This window comes from Asterias rubens, unplaced genomic scaffold, assembly GCF_902459465.1.
Source record: "Asterias rubens unplaced genomic scaffold, eAstRub1.3, whole genome shotgun sequence".
Lineage (NCBI taxonomy): Eukaryota > Metazoa > Echinodermata > Asteroidea > Forcipulatida > Asteriidae > Asterias > Asterias rubens.
This window is the reverse complement of record NW_022985710.1, coordinates 120,041-141,830: the sequence shown is the minus strand read 5'-3', so window position 1 is coordinate 141,830 and position 21,790 is coordinate 120,041. Positions and strand designations below refer to the sequence as shown.

At 38.2% G+C, this 21,790-nt stretch overlaps 2 protein-coding genes across 2 annotated transcripts; one reads left to right on the top strand and one right to left on the bottom strand.

Moving 5' to 3' along the window:
- Positions 1-344: 344 nt before the first annotated feature.
- On the bottom strand, positions 345-4,575 carry LOC117305982 (very low-density lipoprotein receptor-like). The gene is made up of 4 exons (XM_033790831.1): positions 4,557-4,575; positions 2,945-3,061; positions 1,170-1,280; positions 345-758 (listed from the first exon to the last, which is right to left on the bottom strand). The coding sequence occupies exons 1-4, from the start codon at positions 4,573-4,575 to the stop codon at positions 628-630; spliced, it is 378 nt and encodes a 125-aa protein (XP_033646722.1). The 3' UTR covers positions 345-627.
- Positions 4,576-9,008: 4,433 nt separating this feature from the next.
- On the top strand, positions 9,009-21,706 carry LOC117305981 (low-density lipoprotein receptor-related protein 8-like). The gene is made up of 8 exons (XM_033790830.1): positions 9,009-9,095; positions 13,560-13,695; positions 14,612-14,677; positions 16,357-16,488; positions 17,581-17,700; positions 18,565-18,744; positions 19,691-19,825; positions 21,429-21,706. Exons 2-8 carry the CDS (start codon positions 13,587-13,589, stop codon positions 21,623-21,625), a joined length of 939 nt encoding a protein of 312 aa, XP_033646721.1. The 5' UTR covers positions 9,009-9,095; positions 13,560-13,586; the 3' UTR covers positions 21,626-21,706.
- Positions 21,707-21,790: the final 84 nt, after the last annotated feature.

Below are 21,790 nucleotides of genomic sequence, written 5' to 3'. Positions count from 1 at the left end.
AGTTACTCAACATAATTATTAGCATAAAACCTTACTTGGTAACAAGTAATGGGGAGAGGTTGATAGTATAAAACATTGTGAGAAACGGCTCCCTCTGAAGTGGAGTAGTTTTCGAGAAAGAAGTAATTTTCCACGAATTTGATTTCGAGACCGCAAGTTTAGAATTTGACGTCTCGAAATCAAGCATCTGAAAGCACACAACTTCGTGTGACAAGGGTGTTTTTTTCTTTCAAAGTTATCTCGCAACTCCGATGACCAATCGAGCTCAAATTTTCACATTGTTATTTTATGCGTGTGTTGAGATACACCAAGTGAGAAGACTACCAAAGGTGTCCAGTGTCTTTAAACTGACGACGAATGATCGTTTTAAAATAGTAGACAGTAAAAAAATAATGTCTAACAACATGTAGAATCGCAACCACGATTTTGACTTGAAACTACGCTATTTAACATAATTGATAAACTCCAAAGTTTACCGATATGTCAGTCTATTTTGTTCCGGTCATTTCTATTCTGAAGAGGAGCTGAAACGTGGTGAGAAGCTAATGATGTCAGCAAGATCAGGCCGCAAGATCAGGCCGCATCACCAGTGCCTTCTTGGCACCCAGTCTGCTCATATTTATCGCATTATTGTCCCTCGTTGATGATGTCAGGGCCAGGGATGTATTTCTGTCTTTCTGTCTTCATGTGTTTCTTGGCCATCTTGCTGGGCGGACGGGGAAGATTCCTGGCACTTCTCTTCTTATCGAGTCCCGCATCTAATAAAACAGTGTCAAACGATAAGGATTATTTTCATTGGAGTGTATTGGGACCGAAAGTGGGATCAAATGATCCGTCTGAGGCCAAGTTGTGGTGAATATATCGCTTGTGTAACTGTAATTGTTTTTGTCTAGTGTTTTAATTGTGCCACTCAGGTTGGTTTAATGCCGTTTGGGGAAAATGAGGACTCGGCTTTCGTTGTACTCTGATATTATTTATTCTGCAAGTCTGCAAATGTAGAAGACGTAGGAAAAATATAAATGTTACTTAAACGTGTAGTCTCACATACCCTTGCATGAAACACGGTTTTTTAAATCGCATTGATCGTCACTACTTAGTGACGGATATGCGCGCTTTGATAAGAAGCCACTCTTATAATAATATAGTGTTAGTTCTAGGGTTGAATTTACCGGAACAGTTGAGTTCATCATCACCATCTGGACAACTGGAAACGCCGTCACATTTGAAGACAGACGGGATACAATACCCAGAGTTGCATTTAAACTCATCGTCATCACAGACTATAAGAATTGGATCAAACATAGAGTTTAATCAAATCATTAGTACTGACGAATGACATAATTATCATTCTCCTAATTAACGCAAGGCGCGAAATAACGTTCCAATTATGTGGCGCCAGAGCTAGTGAAAGCAAGTGCTTCATTCAAGGTTAATGCAAAAGATATCTCTTACACACAAACATTAAGGAGCGAACGATTTTTATTATAATGGTTATTATTATTTGTTCAAGTCTCAAGAGAAAACAAGTAGTTCATGACCATTTAAAAGACACTGGGCACTATTGGTAATTGTCAAAGACCGGTATTCTCACTTGGTGTATCTCAACATATGCATAAAATAACAAACATGTGAAAGTTTGAGCTCAATCGGTCGTCGAAATTGCGAGATAACTATGAAAGAAAAAACAGATGCTTGTTTTCGAGACCTCAAATTCTAAATCTGAGGTCTCGAAATCAAATTCGTGTAAATTTACTTCTTTCTCAAAAACTGTGTCACTTCAGAGGGAGCCGTTTCTCACAATGTTTTATACCACCAACAGCTCCCCTCATTTCAAAGTATAGTTTTATGCTAATAATTATGTTGAGTATTACCAATAGTGTCCACTGCCTTTAAACAATTTGTCGAATTTTGGCCGCTGTGGCAGGAGATTCTGCCCCCCCCCCCCCGACATTATGGCAAACTATTAACATGTACTTGTACAAACTACTTCTGATAGCGCCCTCTTGTGAATACTCCTCCTCCAGCCCATGTTAATTTCCCTGAATTCCCTGTGACATCGGCTCCAAAAAGCACTTGCGTCGTTTTCGACTGACTTGAGGTATTTGATCGAGCTTGGACCGTTTCTAAATGAATTACATTTATAAATACCTGAGACAGTTTCTCCTTTTTGATTGGCTGAGAGGATACCTCGTGGGGTGTTTAAACGGATGCTATACAACCACAGCCAGAAGTGTTTAAACACAGCATAGCATAATTATGTGTGGTCACTGAATCAGCATAAGCAGTATACAACTTGGATTTCTGACGTTATAACTTATTCATCACTTTGTATTTTAACCAAGCAAGCTGAATTTTTCCCCGAAAGTTTAAGGGTATCGAAGCTTGGTCAAACTTAGGGTAGTGTGTTATGATTATATTTGAGACAATTTATACATTTTTGATTTTATTAAAATGTTGACTGAATGCACTGAAGTGAATGTCGTCTGCGGCAGATTCATTTAGTCTGGTTCCCAACCTAGTCGCGCGATTAGCTGTTATGAGAGGCAGAAACAAGATGTTTAGTTTCCATGATTAAATTGGCCCATTAACGTGGATAGAAACGCGTAAATTGCGTATAGGAGTGACTAGCGGCGAGGGGCAAATATAGCAAGATTTCGTTCTCGAATGTACAGGGTTTTGTTTTACATTATGAAGGTAAAGTTATTTCGTCTCGGTAAAATTATCAAGAACCAGGCCTCGGCGGGTTTAAACCACAAGTTTAAAACCTCTTCACCATACATCGATTCCCTCAATTAATAATTAAAACAAAATAGTCATAATCGTTGTCAGAGTATTCAGTATGTGAATGCTATACTGGTAACCTATCGTTGAACCAGCTGTATCTTGAATTCAAATCCTGAATGATGATACAAAAGACGAGAAATTAGTTTTTAGTAGAATTTACCGTAATTACACCCGATTTCATCACCTCCATCTGGACAATCCTCCAAGCCGTCGCATTGCCATACAGCCGATAGACACGCTCCGTTGCTGCAGGTGAACTTATTCTCACTACAGTTACCTTTAGGGATGGATCAAACATGCAGTTAAAGAGAAGGTACACGTTTGGTAGTTGCCAAAGACCAGTCTTCTCACTTGGTGTAGCCCAACATAAGCATAAAATAACAAACCTGTGAAAATTTGAGCTCAATTGGTCATCGGAGTTGCGAGAAAATGATGACAGAAAAAAACTCCCTCGTTGGACGAATAATTGTGTGCTTTCAGATAGGAATAAAAGACTTCTTTCACAAAATCTATGCTACTTCAGAGGGAGCCGTTTCTAACAATGTTTTATACAATCAACAGCTCTCCAATGCTCATTACAAAGTCAGTTTTTAAGTTGAAATTTGTTTTGAGTAATTACAAAACGTGTACCATCCCTTTAAAGGCACTGGACACAATTTTGTAATTTGTATTACTGAACATAATATAGAAGACGGAGGAAAAAATATATGTTGACTCGTCTGCTATCAGAATAAGAATGACTTGATTGACTCCCCGCAGTAGTGCAGTTAAAAAAATCCTAACAGCGAAAGTAGTAGTCGAGCCAATGTTATGCATTCCGCCCAGTAGTAGCTAAAAAGCAGGACAGTTCTTTTAAGAACTGAGAAGTCTCATGAACAAAACTCTACCTGGCAAGATAATACACACATGGTGTGTAATACTGCAAACCAAATATAATAATATATTGATATCTCAAATCATATAAATTTAATAGGCATATAATGTAACTATACTTAAAAACATTTTAATTGGTGTTTTAACGCTGGCCAACTTTGAAAATCAGTGTTCTAATTGAAAGGTTTCCCTAGGGTAAGCAAGAAATGAATAAATAAAAAATGGGCGCAGTTCGAAAGAAAACTTATACTTCAACTCCAATTTATTTCCGCAGTATCAAAAATAACAGAAAGAAAGTGTCACCGCAAAACAAAAACCGACAAAAAAATAGTAGTCCAAATATACAAATAATTAAAAGTAATATTTATGAAGACTGCTGATAAATAATTGTCGACGTTAGGCCTCGCGTTCAAGCACTTTCGATGAATCTTTCGAAATCGCTACGCCGTTTTTCGACTGACGTGAAGTGGGTCGAGCTGTGCCTTTTCTTGAAACAAAAAAATTATAATTTGTAGTAAAAAATAATCACAATTTGTGCCAGAGAACTGGGAAGCTATCGTTGAACCAGCTCCATTTTCAGCTTGAGCTCAACTCCACACAATATGAAAGGAAAATGGGGGACGAGGGAGTAGTTGTGAGGGTTTCGTGGCCGAGCGGTTAAAAGCACCGAATTCGAACCATTAATTGTTTCGTCGTTCGGATGTGACGTAAATTCGTCGGTCCCGTGTGTTGTGTAACGCACCTAAAAGAACCCAGTGCACTTATCGAAACAAAAAGGGGGCTTCGCTCCGGTGTTCCTGGCTGGATTGGCAGTAAATTGCACCACAGTACATCATTAACCATTACATGGTGCTATGTTAAAAGAGTAGGTCTCATAATTCAAACGTAGTCCCACATACCTTTCATGAAGCACTTCATGTTAAAGCGCCCTCATCGTCACTGAGTGACAGATATGCGCGCTATATAAGAAGCCACTTTTATATTATATTATTAGTTTTAGGGTTGCATTTACCGGGACAGTTGAGTTCATCATCACCATCTGGACAATTGGCATAGGCGTCGCAAGCGAAGAAAGACGGGACACAATATCCAGTGCTGCATCTAAATTGATCGTCATCACAGACCACTGGAATGGATCAAACATAGAGTTTCGTCAAATCATTAGTACTGACAAAGGACATGATTATCATTCTCATAATTAACGCAAGCGCAATAGCGTTCCAATTATGTGGCGGCAGAGCTAGTGAAAGCAAGTGCTTCATTTAAGTTAATTTTGTAATGGTTTTTTTTTCAAGGAACAAGACAAAAAAAGTGAAAATCAGGACCATTTAAAATGTGTCGATTTTTTGGCCAGTGTGGCAGGAGCTTCTTTTCCCCAGATATTCTGGTCCCCCCCCCCCTCCCCATATGGCAAACTGTACAGCCAACTATATTGTCTGTCCGTACGTTCTTGTCCCTTTTTATGCTATGTGTGTCTGTCCCAAGGCATCTCAATATAAGCCTCGGCTTCAGATAATGCCTCCATACTTTATTATTTATTTTTCTCTGCCTCGTTAAATTAATAGCTTTGTTTATTGATTACTCCTTTACAAAAAAAAAATGTTGTACTGCTTTGATGAAGTATGGAAATAAATGTAAGTTTGAATGATTGAATGAATGAATAATATGTACAAACTACTTCTGATAGCGCCCTCTTTTCAATACTCCACATCCAGCCCATGTTAACTTCCCATTACGGGAAACGTTGCCTTGGATTGGGCAAGTTGGTATATCAAATGCGTTTGAAACCGTTTTTTATAAAATGCATATGGTTAGAAATACGTTTTAAAAGTAGAATATAACAATCCACACAAATATGCCTCGAAATCGCATGGTTTTCCCTGTACGTCGCGAACTATTAACTTGTTTTAGTCTATAAAATGGCCGACCGTGTTAGTTCACGACGTAAAAAGAAAACAACACATTTTCGAGGCATGTTTGTCTGGATCATTATATTCTACTTTTAAAACATATTATTTCTAACCATATGCATTACGTAACACACGGTTTCAAACGGTTTTCAATGACCAACCCGACCGATCCCAGACAACGTGTCCCTTTAATATTTCGAAACTGGTTGCGTCGTTTTCGACTGACTTGAGGTCTTTGATCGAGCTTGACCCGTTTCTAAATGAATCATTAATTAATAAAAACAAAACAGTCATTATAATCCTTGTCAGGGTATTGGGTGTGTGAATGCTATACTGGGAACCTATCGTTGAACCAGCTGTATCTTGAATTCAAATCCTGAATGATGAAAATAACAGATGAGACATTAGATTTTAGTACAATTTACCGTCGTCACATCCGATTTCATCACCTCCATCTGGACAATCATCCCAGCCGTCGCAACGCGAGATAGACCAGACACACGCTCCATTACTGCATGTGAACTCTTTCTCACGACAGTTGCCTATATGAATGGATCAAACATGCAGTTAAGGGCATTATCCAACATATTTTAAAGCAAAATAACTTAATTGTTAATTTTAACGAGCAATGAAGAGCTGTTGAAAGTATAAATCATTGTGAGAAATGGTTCCATCTTAAGTAACGTATTTTTTGATAAAGAGGTAATTTCTAACTCAAATAATAAAAGACTTCGGGCCCGAAGCCTTTTATAAGGCATCTGAAAGTGAAAGCACGTGCAACAAGGGTGTTTTTTTTCTTTCATTAACCTGTTTTGCAACTTCGATGACCAATTTGAGTCAAACTTTTCACAGATTTGTTATTTTATGCGTATGTTGATTTCATTGGTTGCAATAATTTCATTGGATAAACGTGCAGTGACGTAGGCATTCTGTATCTGTGTTTTGATTGGTCCGAGGTGACGTTTGGCAGCTGCACTTGCGTTCGTCTGCATATGAATGTAGGTGAAAGGTGAAGATGGACGGAAATTGACCTACACTAAAGGCCACTCTGGCGTTGTTCACGAGCCTCAAAGTGTGACTTCAATTGTTCAGGCTAGCCTCCTGAACATTAATCTATATTATTTTATTGATCAATGAGCCTAAACATCTGACGTCACATTTTGAGTTGCGGATGCAGACAGGGGACCAGTCTAGTGCGAGGCAGTCAAGTAGATTAAAACATACCGTAGGAGGGCGCGTTGTAGCGATTTACAACTGAGCGTATAGTACACTTTTCCACTATCGATCACTGACGTCTTGGACAAAGACCAGATTGTGTGCAACTCCACACATAATCTTCCTTAGTACAAGTTTTATTAAGGGAATAAAAGGGTTTTAAGTCCATTAGAGGTTGGATATGGGTTTTTAAAGTGTTTTTTTCTTCCCCTTGTTTTTGTAGTGTTTTGTGGGTGTTGTTTTTGCAAATGTTTTCTGACGTGGGTTCGAATCTCAAACGAGTAATTATGCCTGTGATTTTTTTCACAGAACTCGGGTAAGTACTGAGTATACAGTGCTAACACACATCGGTGTATATGGGTAAAAACCAAAATGAATAATAATAATAATAATAGCTTTATAAAAATAAAACATAATAAAAACGGAAGACGAGAGGGTAGTTTCAGGGGTGAATTTACCGTGACAGTCAAGTTCATCTACACCACCTGGACAATCATTCCAGGTGTCACATTGCCAATTAGCCGGGATACAATCTCCTGGGCTGCATACATATGCATCTCCATCACAGCCACCTGTAGGAATGGATCAAAGATGTAGTTAAACGCAGTGGACACTATTGGTAATTACTCCAAATAATTATTAGAGTAAAACCTTACTTGGTAACGAGTAATGGGGAGAGGTTGATAGTATACAAATATTGACTGCTTCGAGTGCTATGGTTAAAACTACGACACCCGAGGTGATCCCCGGAGCGTTCTAAGCCGAGGGAAAATGGAACGGTCCGGGGATCACCGAGGGAGTCGGAGTTTAACAATAGCACGAGTAAAAGCAGTCAATATTTTTTTTATAACACCCCCAACAGACTATTTATCATCCTCGTACACGTAACGCTCGTACGCGCGTTTCAGGTACACAGATGCACAACTGATTGGGTTCGAGGTGGGTGAAAAGACGTCTGGGTACTGCATGCCGTGTGATAGTCGTCGGACTATCACACGGCAAACGATGCACTATCACACGGCCGCCGTTTCTAGTAACCAATGAAAAGGCTGAATATTTGTAAGGGGCGTTATAATATAACACATTGTGAGAAATGGCACCTTCTGAAGTAGTTTTCGAGAAAGATGTAATGTTCCACGAATTTGATTTCGAGACCTCATAAATTATTTAGAATTTGAGGTCTCGAATTCAAGCATCTGCTGAAAGCACACAACTTGTGCGACTAAGGGTGTTTTTTCTTCCATTATTCTCTCTCAACATCGGCGACCAATTGAGTCCAAATGTTCACAGGTTCGTTATTTTATGCATATGTTGAGATACACCAACTGTGAAGACCTAGTCTTTGACAATTACCAATGGTGTCCAGTGTCTTTAAGTCAAAATATTAGTGCTGAAGAGATAAATGTCATACCCTTCAAGTTCATAGTTCAATTTATTTCCACTCAATCATTTAAAATTACAAGATATATCATTACATGAGAAACAAAACTGAATAGATTAAGTTGGGTAAGTCTCCTAAAAGCAAGCTTGTTGAGTGGAGAATCCCCCCCCCCCCGCCCCGAATTTGTGTACATTCATACGTATCTATATGAGAAAGAACAAGGCAAGAATAGGCTGAAATAATTGAAGGTGCAAATAACGTTCCCTCGTATAGAGTAGTCTAGTCAATCTCTATGCAAGAAATGTACACAATTGCAACAGAGATGTTTTTGTTTTGCGAGAGTCCCCTGATACCCTCCCAAACAACAGGGAAAAAAAACAAGTAGGGGGAAACACGAAGAATTTGCATTGACCGCTTATGTATTTCTTGTCACTAATGTACGAAAAAGCCCTGATAGTAGTTACAATGATATAAGTGACACTTCGTATCTGCATGCAAGTGTCTTCAGAAAACATCCCTAACAACTTAGTTATATAATCACAAAGTAGAAAAGAGGAAGTATGGCGCCTTTAAAAGAACAAACAAACAATCGAACGAAAAATCTGTGACCTGACCCTCCCCCCTTCGATTATGTGGAAAATGATTATACAGTACATACCAAAACCGCGTTCTTCATGACGACGTTGCATTCTCTTCTCGTGTTGTGCTGGCTTGCTCAAGCACATCCCTATGAGAAATGACATTGATATCAAAAAAACAAAGAATAATAATAATAATTATTCACACTGATGACTGTCAACCGATGAGGGCGGTAGGGGGTTCCTTGTGCTATTTAATTCAATGAACTCCAGCGTGTTCAACTTTAGCATGTGTGTCTAGGAAATACTTTTTTTTCTTCTAAATATTGTCAGAGTGTATCGGATTAAAATGTGGTAAGTTGTTCATTTCTGTATCTTTAACTTCAAGCCACTATTGGTGATTACTCCACAAAACATATCCATAAAAACTACTTGGTAAAGACCACTGAAGAGCTGTTGATATTATGAAATAGTTAGAAACGATATCATTTGAACTAAACGTAGTTTAGAGAGAGATGTGACTTTTCACCCAAACATTTGAATGGGAGAAAGGCTTCGGGCATACATGCAGCTTTCCTGCGAACATACAATATTCTATGCAACAAGCGTATTTCCTACTTCATGTACAACTTCGATGACAAGCCCAATTGTTTCATAGGTTTGTTGGTTTATGCGTTTGTTTGGATAAAGTGATGTGATGTAACTGATCTTTGACAATATACTACCAAAAGTATACCCGGCTGTTGGACTCGTTACTCGGATACCAAACTACCTAAAACTCAGACTAAAATACTTTCACAGGATGTCCAAAGCACCCGTAGTCGGGTACTATCGAACACCTTAGCACCCGGAAGTATTACCTGATATGGTGTCAGAGAGTGTCAGAGCAAAGGGAATCCCACAACAATTGTTATTCATGAGGCTTTTTTTTTTCTTTTCTTTTTTTAGGACAATGATTGATCATTGGTTACTGGTATAGAGTAAGAGCATGTCTATTCATTCGCTTTGTTTGCTACGTATCCCAAATGACAAAGTGGATACAATCATCCCCCACCAATGGCCTATATCACAGCCCCGCTTGTTAGTAATAGTAAAGATAACGACAAGAGAACTTACCGATCACCAGGGATCCTACCAAGAGAGCGAGGGCGAGGCGTGTTGCTTCCATTGTCAGATAGTTTGGAGCTTGTCTATGGCTTGCCTTCCACAGCAAAAGGATGCTCATATTTATAAGAATTCTCGGCGTGGGTGTCTGAAAACTTTCATAGAGAACAGGTGCACTTTTTTTGCATTATTCAAACTATTGTTTATGTTTTTCAGCGAATGGTGAGGTTGCACTTTCGGAGTTAAAAAACAAACTTTCAAAATGTTCTAAGTTTTGCTTTCTGTTTTTAACTATAGACACGAGGTTTGGATGATGAAGTTTGTATCCTCCATTTTGAACATCTGACCGCTTGCATCTTTACTCAGACAAGAAAAACAAACAAATTGTTATTAATATTTAAACTTTGTTGTATTGATACAAAAGAGGCAAAGTGACACTTGTTTCTTTTTCAGTTAACGAGGCGAAAAAGTAACCAGCAAAAAAAAAAGTCCGAACTTAATAACAAACTGGGGTTGGAGAGAACCAACATTATAAAACCTCTGATATAAGGTTTGGCGTTTTTGCGGAATGTTTAAATTTAACTCGACCTCTCAGCTTCAACAGAACTTGATTTTCTACACCTCACAAGGTACCCCCGGCAAAGATTTTGGCCCCACCCCCGGAAGTAAGTCTTTTTATACTCTCCCGGACTCACTGTCCCCGATGTGACCTCTTCCTAAAATGAAATTGATACTGCCAAAATTATAATTCAAACAAAGCGACGAAATGAAACAAACTAAAATTTAAACTAAACGTCAGATGTTTTCTGAAACAGTTTTTACTAAAAAGGGGTTGTGTTTGCTGTGAAGTCCTTAAAGGTACTGGCCACGTTTGGTAATTGTCAAAGACCAGTATTCACACTTTTTGTATCCAAACAATGCATAAAATAACAAATATGTGAAAATGTTGGCTCAATTGGTCATCAAATTTACAAGAGAATAATGAAAAACAAAAGTCCAGTGCCCTAAGATAAGTTTTTTTTTAAGATACAATGTTACCCTTATCACGAAGCATTTATTACACTCCGTAAAATGGAAGCAAAGATCTCGGTGCAACCCCTCCCTCCACATCACCTAGAATGTCCTTCTCGTGACCATGTGTCCTGAAATAAAAGTGATACTGAACAAAAAAAAATCAACAAAGCGACAAAATGAAACAAACTCACAATTAAAATAGGTAAAGACCAATGAATAAATAGATCAATAATATGCCATGTGACAAAGCCTGCAAACCAGAAACCATACAATCAGGGCACGTGTGAATGTGGCAGGATTGCCCCCGCCCCACCCACTGTATTAACTTTGCTCTATGGTTTTACATATCCTCTTTGGACATTTCTTGTGTTGTACATTTAGGGGAAATCCCGTGTTACATTCCCATTGGGGGACCGAATCTTGGACGCCGACAATAAGAACCACATTGGTTATCAACAAAAATTGCACCTTATATGGCTTTCTTGCTGCCGCTACATGAAGACAAACAAATCTCTCCTCGGTGTGTACGCATGCGATAAGTTATTGTGTGTACGTTTAGTTGTATCGTGTACGTACACGATAAGCTAAGACTTATCGTGTACGTGTTACACGAAATGAGATGTTGATATGTATGCATCGCTTCCGTGCTTTCTTCTTCATTGAAGGCACGTAGACACTTTTGGTACCTGTCAAAGACCAGTGCTCTCACTTGGTAGATCCCAACATTAATAACAACTCTGTTATTTGGGCTCAATTGGTCATCGAAGTTCCAAACAACCAAAACTTGTTGCACAACTTTGTGTGCTTATAGATGCACAATAGAAGGCTTCGTAAGGCTTCTTAAAAACTACACATTACTTCAGAGGGAGCCGTGTTCACAATGCTTTATACCACCAACTGTACAGCTCTCCATTGCTCATTACCAAATAGGTTTTTGTGCCAACAACTATTTTGAGAAATTACCAATAGTGTCCAGTGAATTTAAGGAACTGTGAAAGTAAAAGTGCAACAAGTTGGATAAGTGTAAAAATGAAACCGTGCACAGTCACAACTAGTCACAGCATAGAGTAAGGACAGAGGTCACAGCAATAACATCACTTCTTCCATGAAACTTGGGATTAATTAATTTCTTTTCTCGATCGGAGGCAAGATCATTGCCTCAAGTTCGCACATCGGGCTTTGGCCATTATATGCAAACAAACAGAAAAGTCTCACTTCTCTTATACAGAACAAACACAAACGGATGAGTATGCGTTTATTCCAATTTGCGTATAAATATCGCTTCATTCATGACTGACTTTATGTGTGAACTCCTTATGATCTTGGTTTTAATTTGACCCTGTCGAGTATCTCATTATTGTTTTTATAACATACCTCTTGCTTGTTCTGTGTTCTGGTTGACTGTAACACGGTCACATGGGGGTGAACTAATAATTATAGCCTCTCGCCTACTACTAGTGATCGCGCATGCATGTTTTGCGGGAAAAGTGCCCGGCGGGCACTAGTCTTTGAAACTAGTGCCTGGTTATAGCGCCCTCTCTAGACGTGAACAGCAACTACAAAACTTTCTTTTCTAGATTTCTGTTCTTATTAAAGTCATTGGACACTTTCGGTTAACAGCATCGTCCAAAGGCCTACACTTCGTGTATGACAACTTATATATAAAATAACAACCCTGTGAAAATTTAGGCTCAATCGGTCATCGGAGTCGGGAGAAAATAACGGGAAAACCCACCCTTGTTTCCACACGTTTCGTCGTGTCATGGCATGCGTTTAAAATAAATCCGTTCTCGATATCGAGAATTGGTTTTCTCAAAGAGTAAAGCATTTCATGGAATAATATTTCAAGAGAAATCTTTCACCATTACCTTCTGTAAACCCTGTAAGTTATTTGTAAATCTGTGAACTTAAAAAAAAAATCTGTTCCGAAACTGTAAAATGGCTGAAAGACAGAGGTGTGTTATAAAACACAAATTGATTGGCATAATTCGGTAACTAGTTTACGTTTATTCCCCCTCGGGTCTGTGAGTGACCAGGAGAGGAGCCATTTCCCTCGGCCGGTCACCCAATGTCCATCTGGGGAATAGAAGTACACTAATTACCTCATTGCATGTCAGTCAATATGTTTATAATAATCATCTTTACTTTCAGCCGGTGGCATACAAAATAAGGGTTCGCCAATATTTTAAAAACTTACATTGGCCTCATGACACCCTTTATTCCAAGCAAAAAGTTGATAAAGGTTGAACGATACAATCTCAATTGTCACTATGTACAAGTTGGGCCGATTTTAAGCACGTGATATCATATATTACGTGGTTCAATGGAAATAATCTTAATGTGGGGTTTTTAATGTTGGTTTTTCTCTACGTCAGTTTTTATTTTAGGTCACACTTTTTTTTTCTTCTTTTTTCTCCTGATAATAAAAACCTAAAAAGAAACAAGTCTCGCTGCGCCTCGTTTGTATCAATAAAGCAACTTTTGAATCAATTTTTGTCTTTTTTCTTTTCTTATCAGAGTAAATAAGCGAAAGACCAGATGTGCAAATGGAGGATTATACAATGTCAGTATCTTAATATCGTGGAAAAGGAAAGCAAACATATAAAATTTTGAAAGTTTGTTTTTGACAATTCGTTCAAATACTAAAATATTGTTTGAATAAACCAAAAATGTGCACCTGTTCTCTTTGACAATTTCCAGACACCCACGCCGAGAATTCTTATAAATATGAGCCTCAATTGCTTTGGAAGGCAAGCCATAGACAAGCTCCCAAACTATCTGACAATGGAAGCAACACGCCTCGCCCTCGCTCTCTTGGTAGGATCCCTGGTGATCGGTAAGTTCTCTTGTCGTTTTCGTTATACTAACAAGCGGGGCTGTGATATAGACATTTATTTTATCATGATGCAGCCATCCTGAACTTCTCATATTGATACCAATGTTACCAAACCGAGGATGATAGAACAAAATAGTCTGGTTCCTATTTGTTAAATGATTTTTAGAATTCGTTATTGTTATTCGATACGAGGAACAATGTACATGACCAAGATGAAGGCAGAATGATAATGATCTCTAGGCCATGGTGGGGATGGTGTTATCCGTTTTGTCATCGGGGATATTTACACTGTAAAAACTGTGCTTAGAGAGTTGAAACACATGATGAGTCCACTTATTTTAAATTATGTTAAAGGCAGTGGACACTATTTGGTAGTTACTCAAATTAATTATTAGCATAAAACCTTTCTTGGTGACGAGTAATGGGGAGAGGTTGATGGTACACAACATTGTGGGAAACGGCTCCCTCTGAAGTGCCATAGTTTTTGAGAAAGAAGTAATTTTCCACGAATTTGATTTTGAGACCTCAGATTTAGAACTTGAGGTCTCGAAATCAACCATCTAAATGCACACAACTTCGTGTGACAAGGGGGTTTCCGAACATATAGCCCATGCATGCAATAGCAAATGTTGATATTTTGCTCATGCAAAAGGCATCATGCCTAAATCCGTTCTCTGATTCAAAAGTTCGTGTGTTACTATCACCTAATTCGCTCAAACTTTAAGGGTAGGCCTATTGGTGTTTTTTAACAGTAATATCAATAGCTCTTCAGTGGTATTTACATATAGTTCGTTTTATGGAGATTAACTTGAGGGATAATTACCGAGGTGTATCTTGCCTTCAAGATGAAGTGAAAGAAAATAACAACCTTATTGTATTTGTTTGATTTATCAACATTATATATTTTTCTTCAAAGGGATGTGCTTGAGCAAGCCAGCACAAAAGGAGAAAAGAATGCAACGTCGTCACGAAGAACGCAGCAGTATGTATTTTTTTTTTTTTTAATAATCATTTTGTTTTAGACTTGAACTAATCATGGTGTTAAATGCACTGAGCACCTTTGGTAATTGTCAGAGATCAGTATTCTCACTTGGTGCATCTCAACATATCATCAATTAACAAATCTGTGAAAGATTTACTCAATTCGTCTGGCGAAGTTGCGAAGAGAACAATGAAAGAAGATAAAACACCCATGTTGCACAAGTGTGTGCTTTCACAAACAAAATGAAAGGCTTCAGGCCTGAAGTATTATATTATTTGATGGTGAGAAGTACCTCTTTCTTAAAAATGTCACTTCTCACACTATTTTATACTGCTCAACAGCTCTCCATTGCTCGTTACCGAGTAAGTTTTTATCCTAAACAATATTGTTGAGTATTACCAATTGTGTCCAGTGCATTTCAGTCACCACCATGTTAAAGGATTACTTTTTACATTAAACTTACACCGTTTTAAGATGATATAAGAAGGCTTCCTTTAAAATACTACTTGCTGAGGTGCTGTAGTTTTTTTAGGAATGAGTAAAACAATGTCCCGAAACAAAATACATCACATAAACTTTAAAATCGTTTATCTACACATGTATCTACAAGATGAAGGTTCACAAAGTAAACGTTAAATCAAAGAATGGTCAGTAAAAAATATTACAATAATAGAAAAGGAGATAAATAGCAACATTATTGAAAAAATAGGAATAGTAATAGTAAGTGTTTCGGCTGAATTTCACCTACTGAACAAGGAATTTCTTTGGAACAATAATATTATTCAAACTGGTACGTATCTTGAGAGAACACAAAAGTCAAGCTTGAGATATTGTGTGAAGGTGTACAATTATGGGGGACTTTGGAACGGAGGGTGGCAGCAGCCTTACCATAGTTCTGAGCATGCGTACAATACCGAGATTAATGGAGATTGCCTGGTAAGTCTGCTGCCACCAAGCGTCCAAAAAGTCCCCGTTGTACAAAACTCTCAAGACTGGGTTCGCTCGTCCCCAGCGCCTTTCTTTAACCAAAGGATGGGCAAACGGTCATTGGTTTAATAATGGGCAGTCCCATCATGCATCACACTCAACACTGCACCATATTTCTATGCACTGTACGCATACCGTACTTCCCGAACAAGAATCTGTTCAAGCGAGTAGCCCATCCCAGCTATCCTGGATAGACTGGCCGCTGGGGCCGACCGAAAAGACTGGGCTGATTTTTAGTACCATTATTTTAGCTCATATAAAAAAAACAGGGTTCGGTCCAACCCCGGGTCTGAAACGGTGCAAAGATCTCGAATTGGCACTGAGACCAAGTGATAATGGGTGTGGCAAAAATGTCGACATGATGCTTATATTATTTCAGAGGACATTTTTTGTGATTTTGAATTGTGTAATTTCAAATCAATTCAAACTCACATTTTTTCCAAACTTCATGAAAATATCACATAGCCATAATAATAATTTTTATTCATAATAAAAGGGATCCAATAATTAAAGCTCTTCCAGGCAGAACGGCCACTTCACTAATCAAGTATTGAGGCATCATCTAGCAGCCTAAGCTTGTGGTGAGATGCCTGATTGACATACGTACATTACATAAACACGAAAAATTACATTGATTTTATAGATATCTTCGCCTTTACCTATTTGCCATTACCACTTTGCTCCAAATCTAGTGAACTGTACTGGTGTGAATGAATTCCTGTGCATTTCTGGACAATGTATCTCGGGTAACTGGCAATGCGACGGGATGGATGACTGTCTAGATGGGGACGACGAATTTGGATGTTCCATCAACGAATCAACAGGTACCTAATAAGCGAAGTCGTTTTTGACGGGAAAGTTATTTAAAAGTAGTGTACACTATTGGTAATTTCCAAAGGCTAGCCTTCACAGTTGGTGTATACTCAATTATTTTGAGTAATTACCAATAGTGTCCACTGCCTTTAATCTCGTTTAAACGTATTTGTGTACCATTTAAATCTAACATTGATGTTTGTAAACTTCTGGATTTTTCTTAAATCAATAAAACAAAATCTTGACCCAGCCTCACGGTTTTGGAAAGACTAGAAACGCTTCTACCATTAACGGCGTGCGTCAAAATGGCAATGTGCTTAAACAAGAACAATAACTTTGCCTATAAACGAGAGAAATGACTGAAAACTAAAAAAAGACACGTTGCCATGTATCAGCCGATTTGATTGTATGAAATCGTTTGAAACCGTTGTTGTGAATAATGGTTAGCTCACTTAATTTCGAACAAAAGTGATTAACAAAGATTTGTAATGAACACCAAGTACTGGAAGTGCTTATTGGTGACCATCTCGACGAAGGTTTCACGTAGCTTTTTCGCCCACTAATGGATAATTATTGTACATCTTGCGTTTTGGGGAATTCATGTAGGTAGGGAGGTTTAAATGCATGTCATACTACGCGAGCAAATAATGTCAAACTTAGACGTCAGAAAAACAAGCGTTTTAGGTGACGTCATTACTTTAGGCTTATTGCTTGCTCACTTTATGACGTCTGCACGTACGTATCTGACGTGAACAATGTTAAGTTCACGTTATGATCAAAAATTGAGATACTAATATACAACACAATTTTCTGACGTTCACGCTTAGGCATTTTGCTCGCGTAACTTGCATGGCTAACGTGACCTCCCTTGTACACCGTAAAAACTGGGATGTTAAATTGATTCTCGTGGTATCTATAAAGGTGACAACACCAACATGGTGTTAATTTTACCTAGCGGGGGAAAAATAACACCATGTTGGTGTTGTCACATGTAGATGCCAGGAAGAATCAATATAACACCCCAGTTTTTGCAGTGTAGTATTTCCCCAAATCAGTACTGCTTTGACTTATAACAGTGTATGTTTGATTAATTCCTATAATAGGTACCTGTGAGGCTTGGAGTGAATACACATGCGATTCTGGACACTGTATCCCATCTTACTGGCAATGCGACGGCTGGACTGATTGTCCACATGGTGAAGATGAAGCCGGGTGTACCTACGGTAAATTCATCCCAAAAACTACTCTCTCGTCTTTATTTATTTACTTCTTTTTTTTAATATGCCTTCAATTTAGTTGTACTCGAGCTGCAGCTGGTACAATGGTATGTTCCCAAAACTCTGACAAAGAATAAGATTATTTTTATTAATATATGGAAAAGAAAAGTTGGTTAACTTGTTAGTCAGTCGAAAACGAACAATAAAAATAAAAAATGATTTCGAACTTATTGAATGGTTTGGCCCAAATTCGAGTCGTAAAGAATTAATTTTATTTGATTATTATTATTATTATTTTTTTTTTTTACCATTATAGTGTTTTTTATTCTTGTTGCCGATCTGTTTTGGGCCTTCCATTTAATGGGAGAGAACTATTTCAAATTACAGCTTCTGGGCTATTTTTTAAGACACAAAACACACTGTCCACAGATTAACATTAAATCAGAAATTTTGAAGATAATGATGGTAGAAACTTTCGAATAAAATATTACCTAATGAGGTGCTGTAGTTTTAGAATTAAATTAAACCAATTTCTTTGGGTTTTTTTTTCTAATCGATCTCATGTAAAAAATTGTGATCGATTTTTAAAATATTCTCAAAAAACTATTCTGTAATAATTGCCTGAATAGCATTTCCTCTTAGGCCTACTGCACGTCAACAAACACATCTGAAGCGATTTTTGCAAACAAAATAGGATCCAATCAAGATCTTCCAGTGAAAAACAAATTAAGATCGTCACTTCAGAGGGAGCTGTTTCTCACAATGTTTTATACATCAACCTCTCCCCATTACTCGTATTCAAGAAAGGTGTTATGATAATAATTATTTTGAGTAATTACCAATAGCGTCCACTGCCTATTCTCTTTGTAGAGCCGACTGGTGCTTACGACCAATCCAGCTACGATTTCTCCTGGGATTTCGGTTACAATTCTGAAGGTGGTTCTGAGTGGTGTGATTACCAGTGTTATTCCGGGGACTGCATCTTTTCGTCCTGGGTGTGTGACGGCATTACAGACTGTAGCCAAGGAGAAGACGAATCTCACTGTGACCGTGAGTACAAATAGTAATGACTTAAAGACACTGGACACTGTCTTCTCACTTGGTGTATCTCAACATATACATAAAATAACAAACCTAAGAAAATTTGAGCTCAATTGGTCGTCAAAGTTGCGAGATAATAATGAAAGAAGAAAACACCCTAGTCACACGAAGTTGTGTGCTTTCAAATGCTTGATTTCGAGACCTAATTCTAAATCTGAGGTCTTAAAATCAAATTTGTGGAATATTACTTCTTTCTCGAAAACAAGGTTACTTCAGACAGAGCCGTTTCTCACAATGTTTTATTCTATCAACCCCTCCCCATTACTCATTACCATGTAAGGTTTTTATGCTGATAATTATTTTGAGTAATTACCAACAGTGCCCACTGCCACTAAGCACAACAACAAATTGCTCAACAGAAAAAGGACCAGCCAATTACCATGGCACGTGTACAACATGTGAATGGTATCCGGCTTATTTTTGCTTTAGCTGGAAAGGTTTTTTAAGCATAATTATCTGCTTAGCTGTGAAATTGACCCGGAACCTGATTAATAACATTATAACCGGAATTGTTTTAAAAGAAACTCACCACACAGTTTTTAATAACAATAATCATTGTGTGATTTGAGGCACTGCGTGGTAAAGTGGTTGTATTAACGTGTTAAATTTTGAATGTGTGCATACTACTTGCTGTATGTAGATTATGGAGTATAGATTTTACGGAATTTTGGGAACTTCTCAGCTAGTTGTGAAAAGAAAACGTTCCTGTATTTGACCTAAGGTAGAAATTTGGCCGGGACCACTACTGTCACTGTAGTGATCGAGGGAGAAGTAAACTTAGTCGTTGTTAACTTCACGAAGTTCTTAATATTGGTCTAAATTATATCATTTTATTCCAAAACAAATCAGACATAATTGGAAGACTAACACGATTGTTTTGGTCTCCTCCCATTAGCCTGGTTCGTTCAGGACTTGCTGCATTACTGCCTCCTGTCCGACGTAGTGGTCCCAAGGTGGATGGCGTGTGATCGTATCACAGATTGTCCCTACGCTGACGACGAATGGCTTGGCTGCTATGGCATCCATGATGGTATGAACAAACACACTTCTTCATAATAATAATTAATAATGTTGATATAGCGCACGTATCTACCAACAAGGTACTCATGGCGCTTAGTATATACATTTTTACAGAAAGATAGGTAGTTGATGTTATGAATTCTGAGACCCAATAATGGGTGCGTTCGTTTAGCTCCCCTGGGTCGACCCCGGTGTGTGGCGTTTTTATTTCCAGGAAGAACGTGGGTAATTAGCTGCACACGTTCGTCCTGGAAATAAAAATGCCACACACCGGGGTCGACCCAGGGAAGCTAAACGAACGAACCCATATAGAAGCATTTTTGGGTGTACAAGGTGGTATGGCGCGTACAGCAGCCACTGCCATAAAGGGAATAGAATTTTAGCTGGGGTGGACAGAATCTCCTGCCATACGACCGGCACGTTAATCCGGACGGCCGTTGGTTCAAATCCCGCTCTTGTCAATTTGTTATTGTTTGTTCAGCCCTAAACCATTTCACTACTAAACGTTCTGAAATTTTCTGAAAATAAAATAATTCTCTCGGTTCAATGAATGGTCGCACTAGATGAATGGAAGTGCCTATAGACTAGCAAGCTTCGAAATCATCAATGGCCCTACGCAGTTTCTCGCATATTAAGCCCCTTTCACACGAGAGCAATTTAGCAAGGGTCACTTGCTAAATTGTAGCATGGTTGTAAGATTTTACAAAATGCATCGGTAGTTGAAACCACATGTAACGCTTTTGGTAATTTCCCAAAACAATTGTTAGCATACAAACGCACTTGGTAACGGCAAATGAGAGCTGTTGATAATATGATATGAATCACTATGAGAAACGGCTCCCTTTGGAGTAACGTAGTTTTTGAGGAAGAGGTAATATCTTACTCAAATAATAAAAAACTTAATTCCTGAGATCTGTGAAATAAGGCACCTGAAAACACTCAACATTAATGCAACACCGGGTTTTGTTTGTTACTTTCATGATTCTCTTGCAACTGTTTTGAACAATATGGAGTCAAACGTTTGTATTTTTCCAAGTGGGAATACTGATCAAAATGTAACCAGTGTCTTTAAACGCTAATCTTTGATAACCACAACCTGCACGAGCGCTTTCTAACCTTCGGAAAAGGCGCTATTTAAAGGCAATGGACACTAATTGGTAAATGTCAATAACCAGTCTTCTCACTTGGTATATCTCGACATATTTTATGCACAAAATAATAAACTGTGAAAGTTTGAGCTCGATTGGTCGTCGGAGTTGCGAGGTAACTATGAAGAAAAAACACCCTTGTCACACGAAGTTGTGTGCTTTCAGATGCTTGATTTCGAGACCTCAAATTCTAAACTTGAGGTCTCCAAATCAAGCTCGTGGAAAACTTCTTCTTTCTCTAAAAATACGTCACTTCAGAGGGAGCCGTTTCTCACAATGTGTTATACTATCAACCTCTCCCCATTACTCATTACCAAGTGAGGTTTTTTGCTAATAATTATTTTGAGTAATTACCAAGAGTGTCCACTGCCTTTATTAAATGGGATTATTTTTTTATTTTTTTCTATCAGACGGATGAATTTGTTCAAATTCTGATTTTTGTCATGGCCTTTTTTTTTCTTATAGGTTTTGGATTCGACAATAAGAAGAGGGGCGCCGAGAAACTGCCCACCCAGCTAAGCAAGATGGCCAAGAAACACATGAAGACAGAGAAGAGTTTGACCGAAGAGCAGAAACAACTGCTTAAAACCATCAACGAGAAACAGTCTGTGATGAAGAAAGGCAGACTTGGGGCCAAGAAGGCACTGATCGATGCGGTCTGATGTTGCTGACCACATCAGATGCGAAAGTTCCAGCCCCTTTTATTGCACCATAAAAATGACCGGAACGAAACGGACTGATGTATCGGTTCCCTTTGGAGTTTTATTTTAAATAGTGTAGTTTAAAATCGATTCCTTATTTTCTTTAAATATATTATTACGTCTTCC

What these genes read in the sequence shown, in the direction of transcription:
- LOC117305982 (XM_033790831.1), bottom strand. An exon ending in TGAAATCGGGTGTAATTACG is followed by an intron (nt 1,281 to 2,944) that starts GTAAATTCTACT and finishes CAATTCTTATAG; the next exon opens with TCTGTGATGACGATGAGTTT. An exon ending in TGATGAACTCAACTGTTCCG is followed by an intron (nt 759 to 1,169) that starts GTAAATTCAACC and finishes CTGTTTTATTAG; the next exon opens with ATGCGGGACTCGATAAGAAG.
- LOC117305981 (XM_033790830.1), top strand. Translation starts at nt 13,587, where the DNA reads ATGAGCCTCAATTGCTTTGGAAGGCAAGCCATAGACAAGCTCCCAAAC. An exon ending in TGAAGCCGGGTGTACCTACG is followed by an intron (nt 17,701 to 18,564) that starts GTAAATTCATCC and finishes TTCTCTTTGTAG; the next exon opens with AGCCGACTGGTGCTTACGAC. An exon ending in CTGCTATGGCATCCATGATG is followed by an intron (nt 19,826 to 21,428) that starts GTATGAACAAAC and finishes TTTTTCTTATAG; the next exon opens with GTTTTGGATTCGACAATAAG.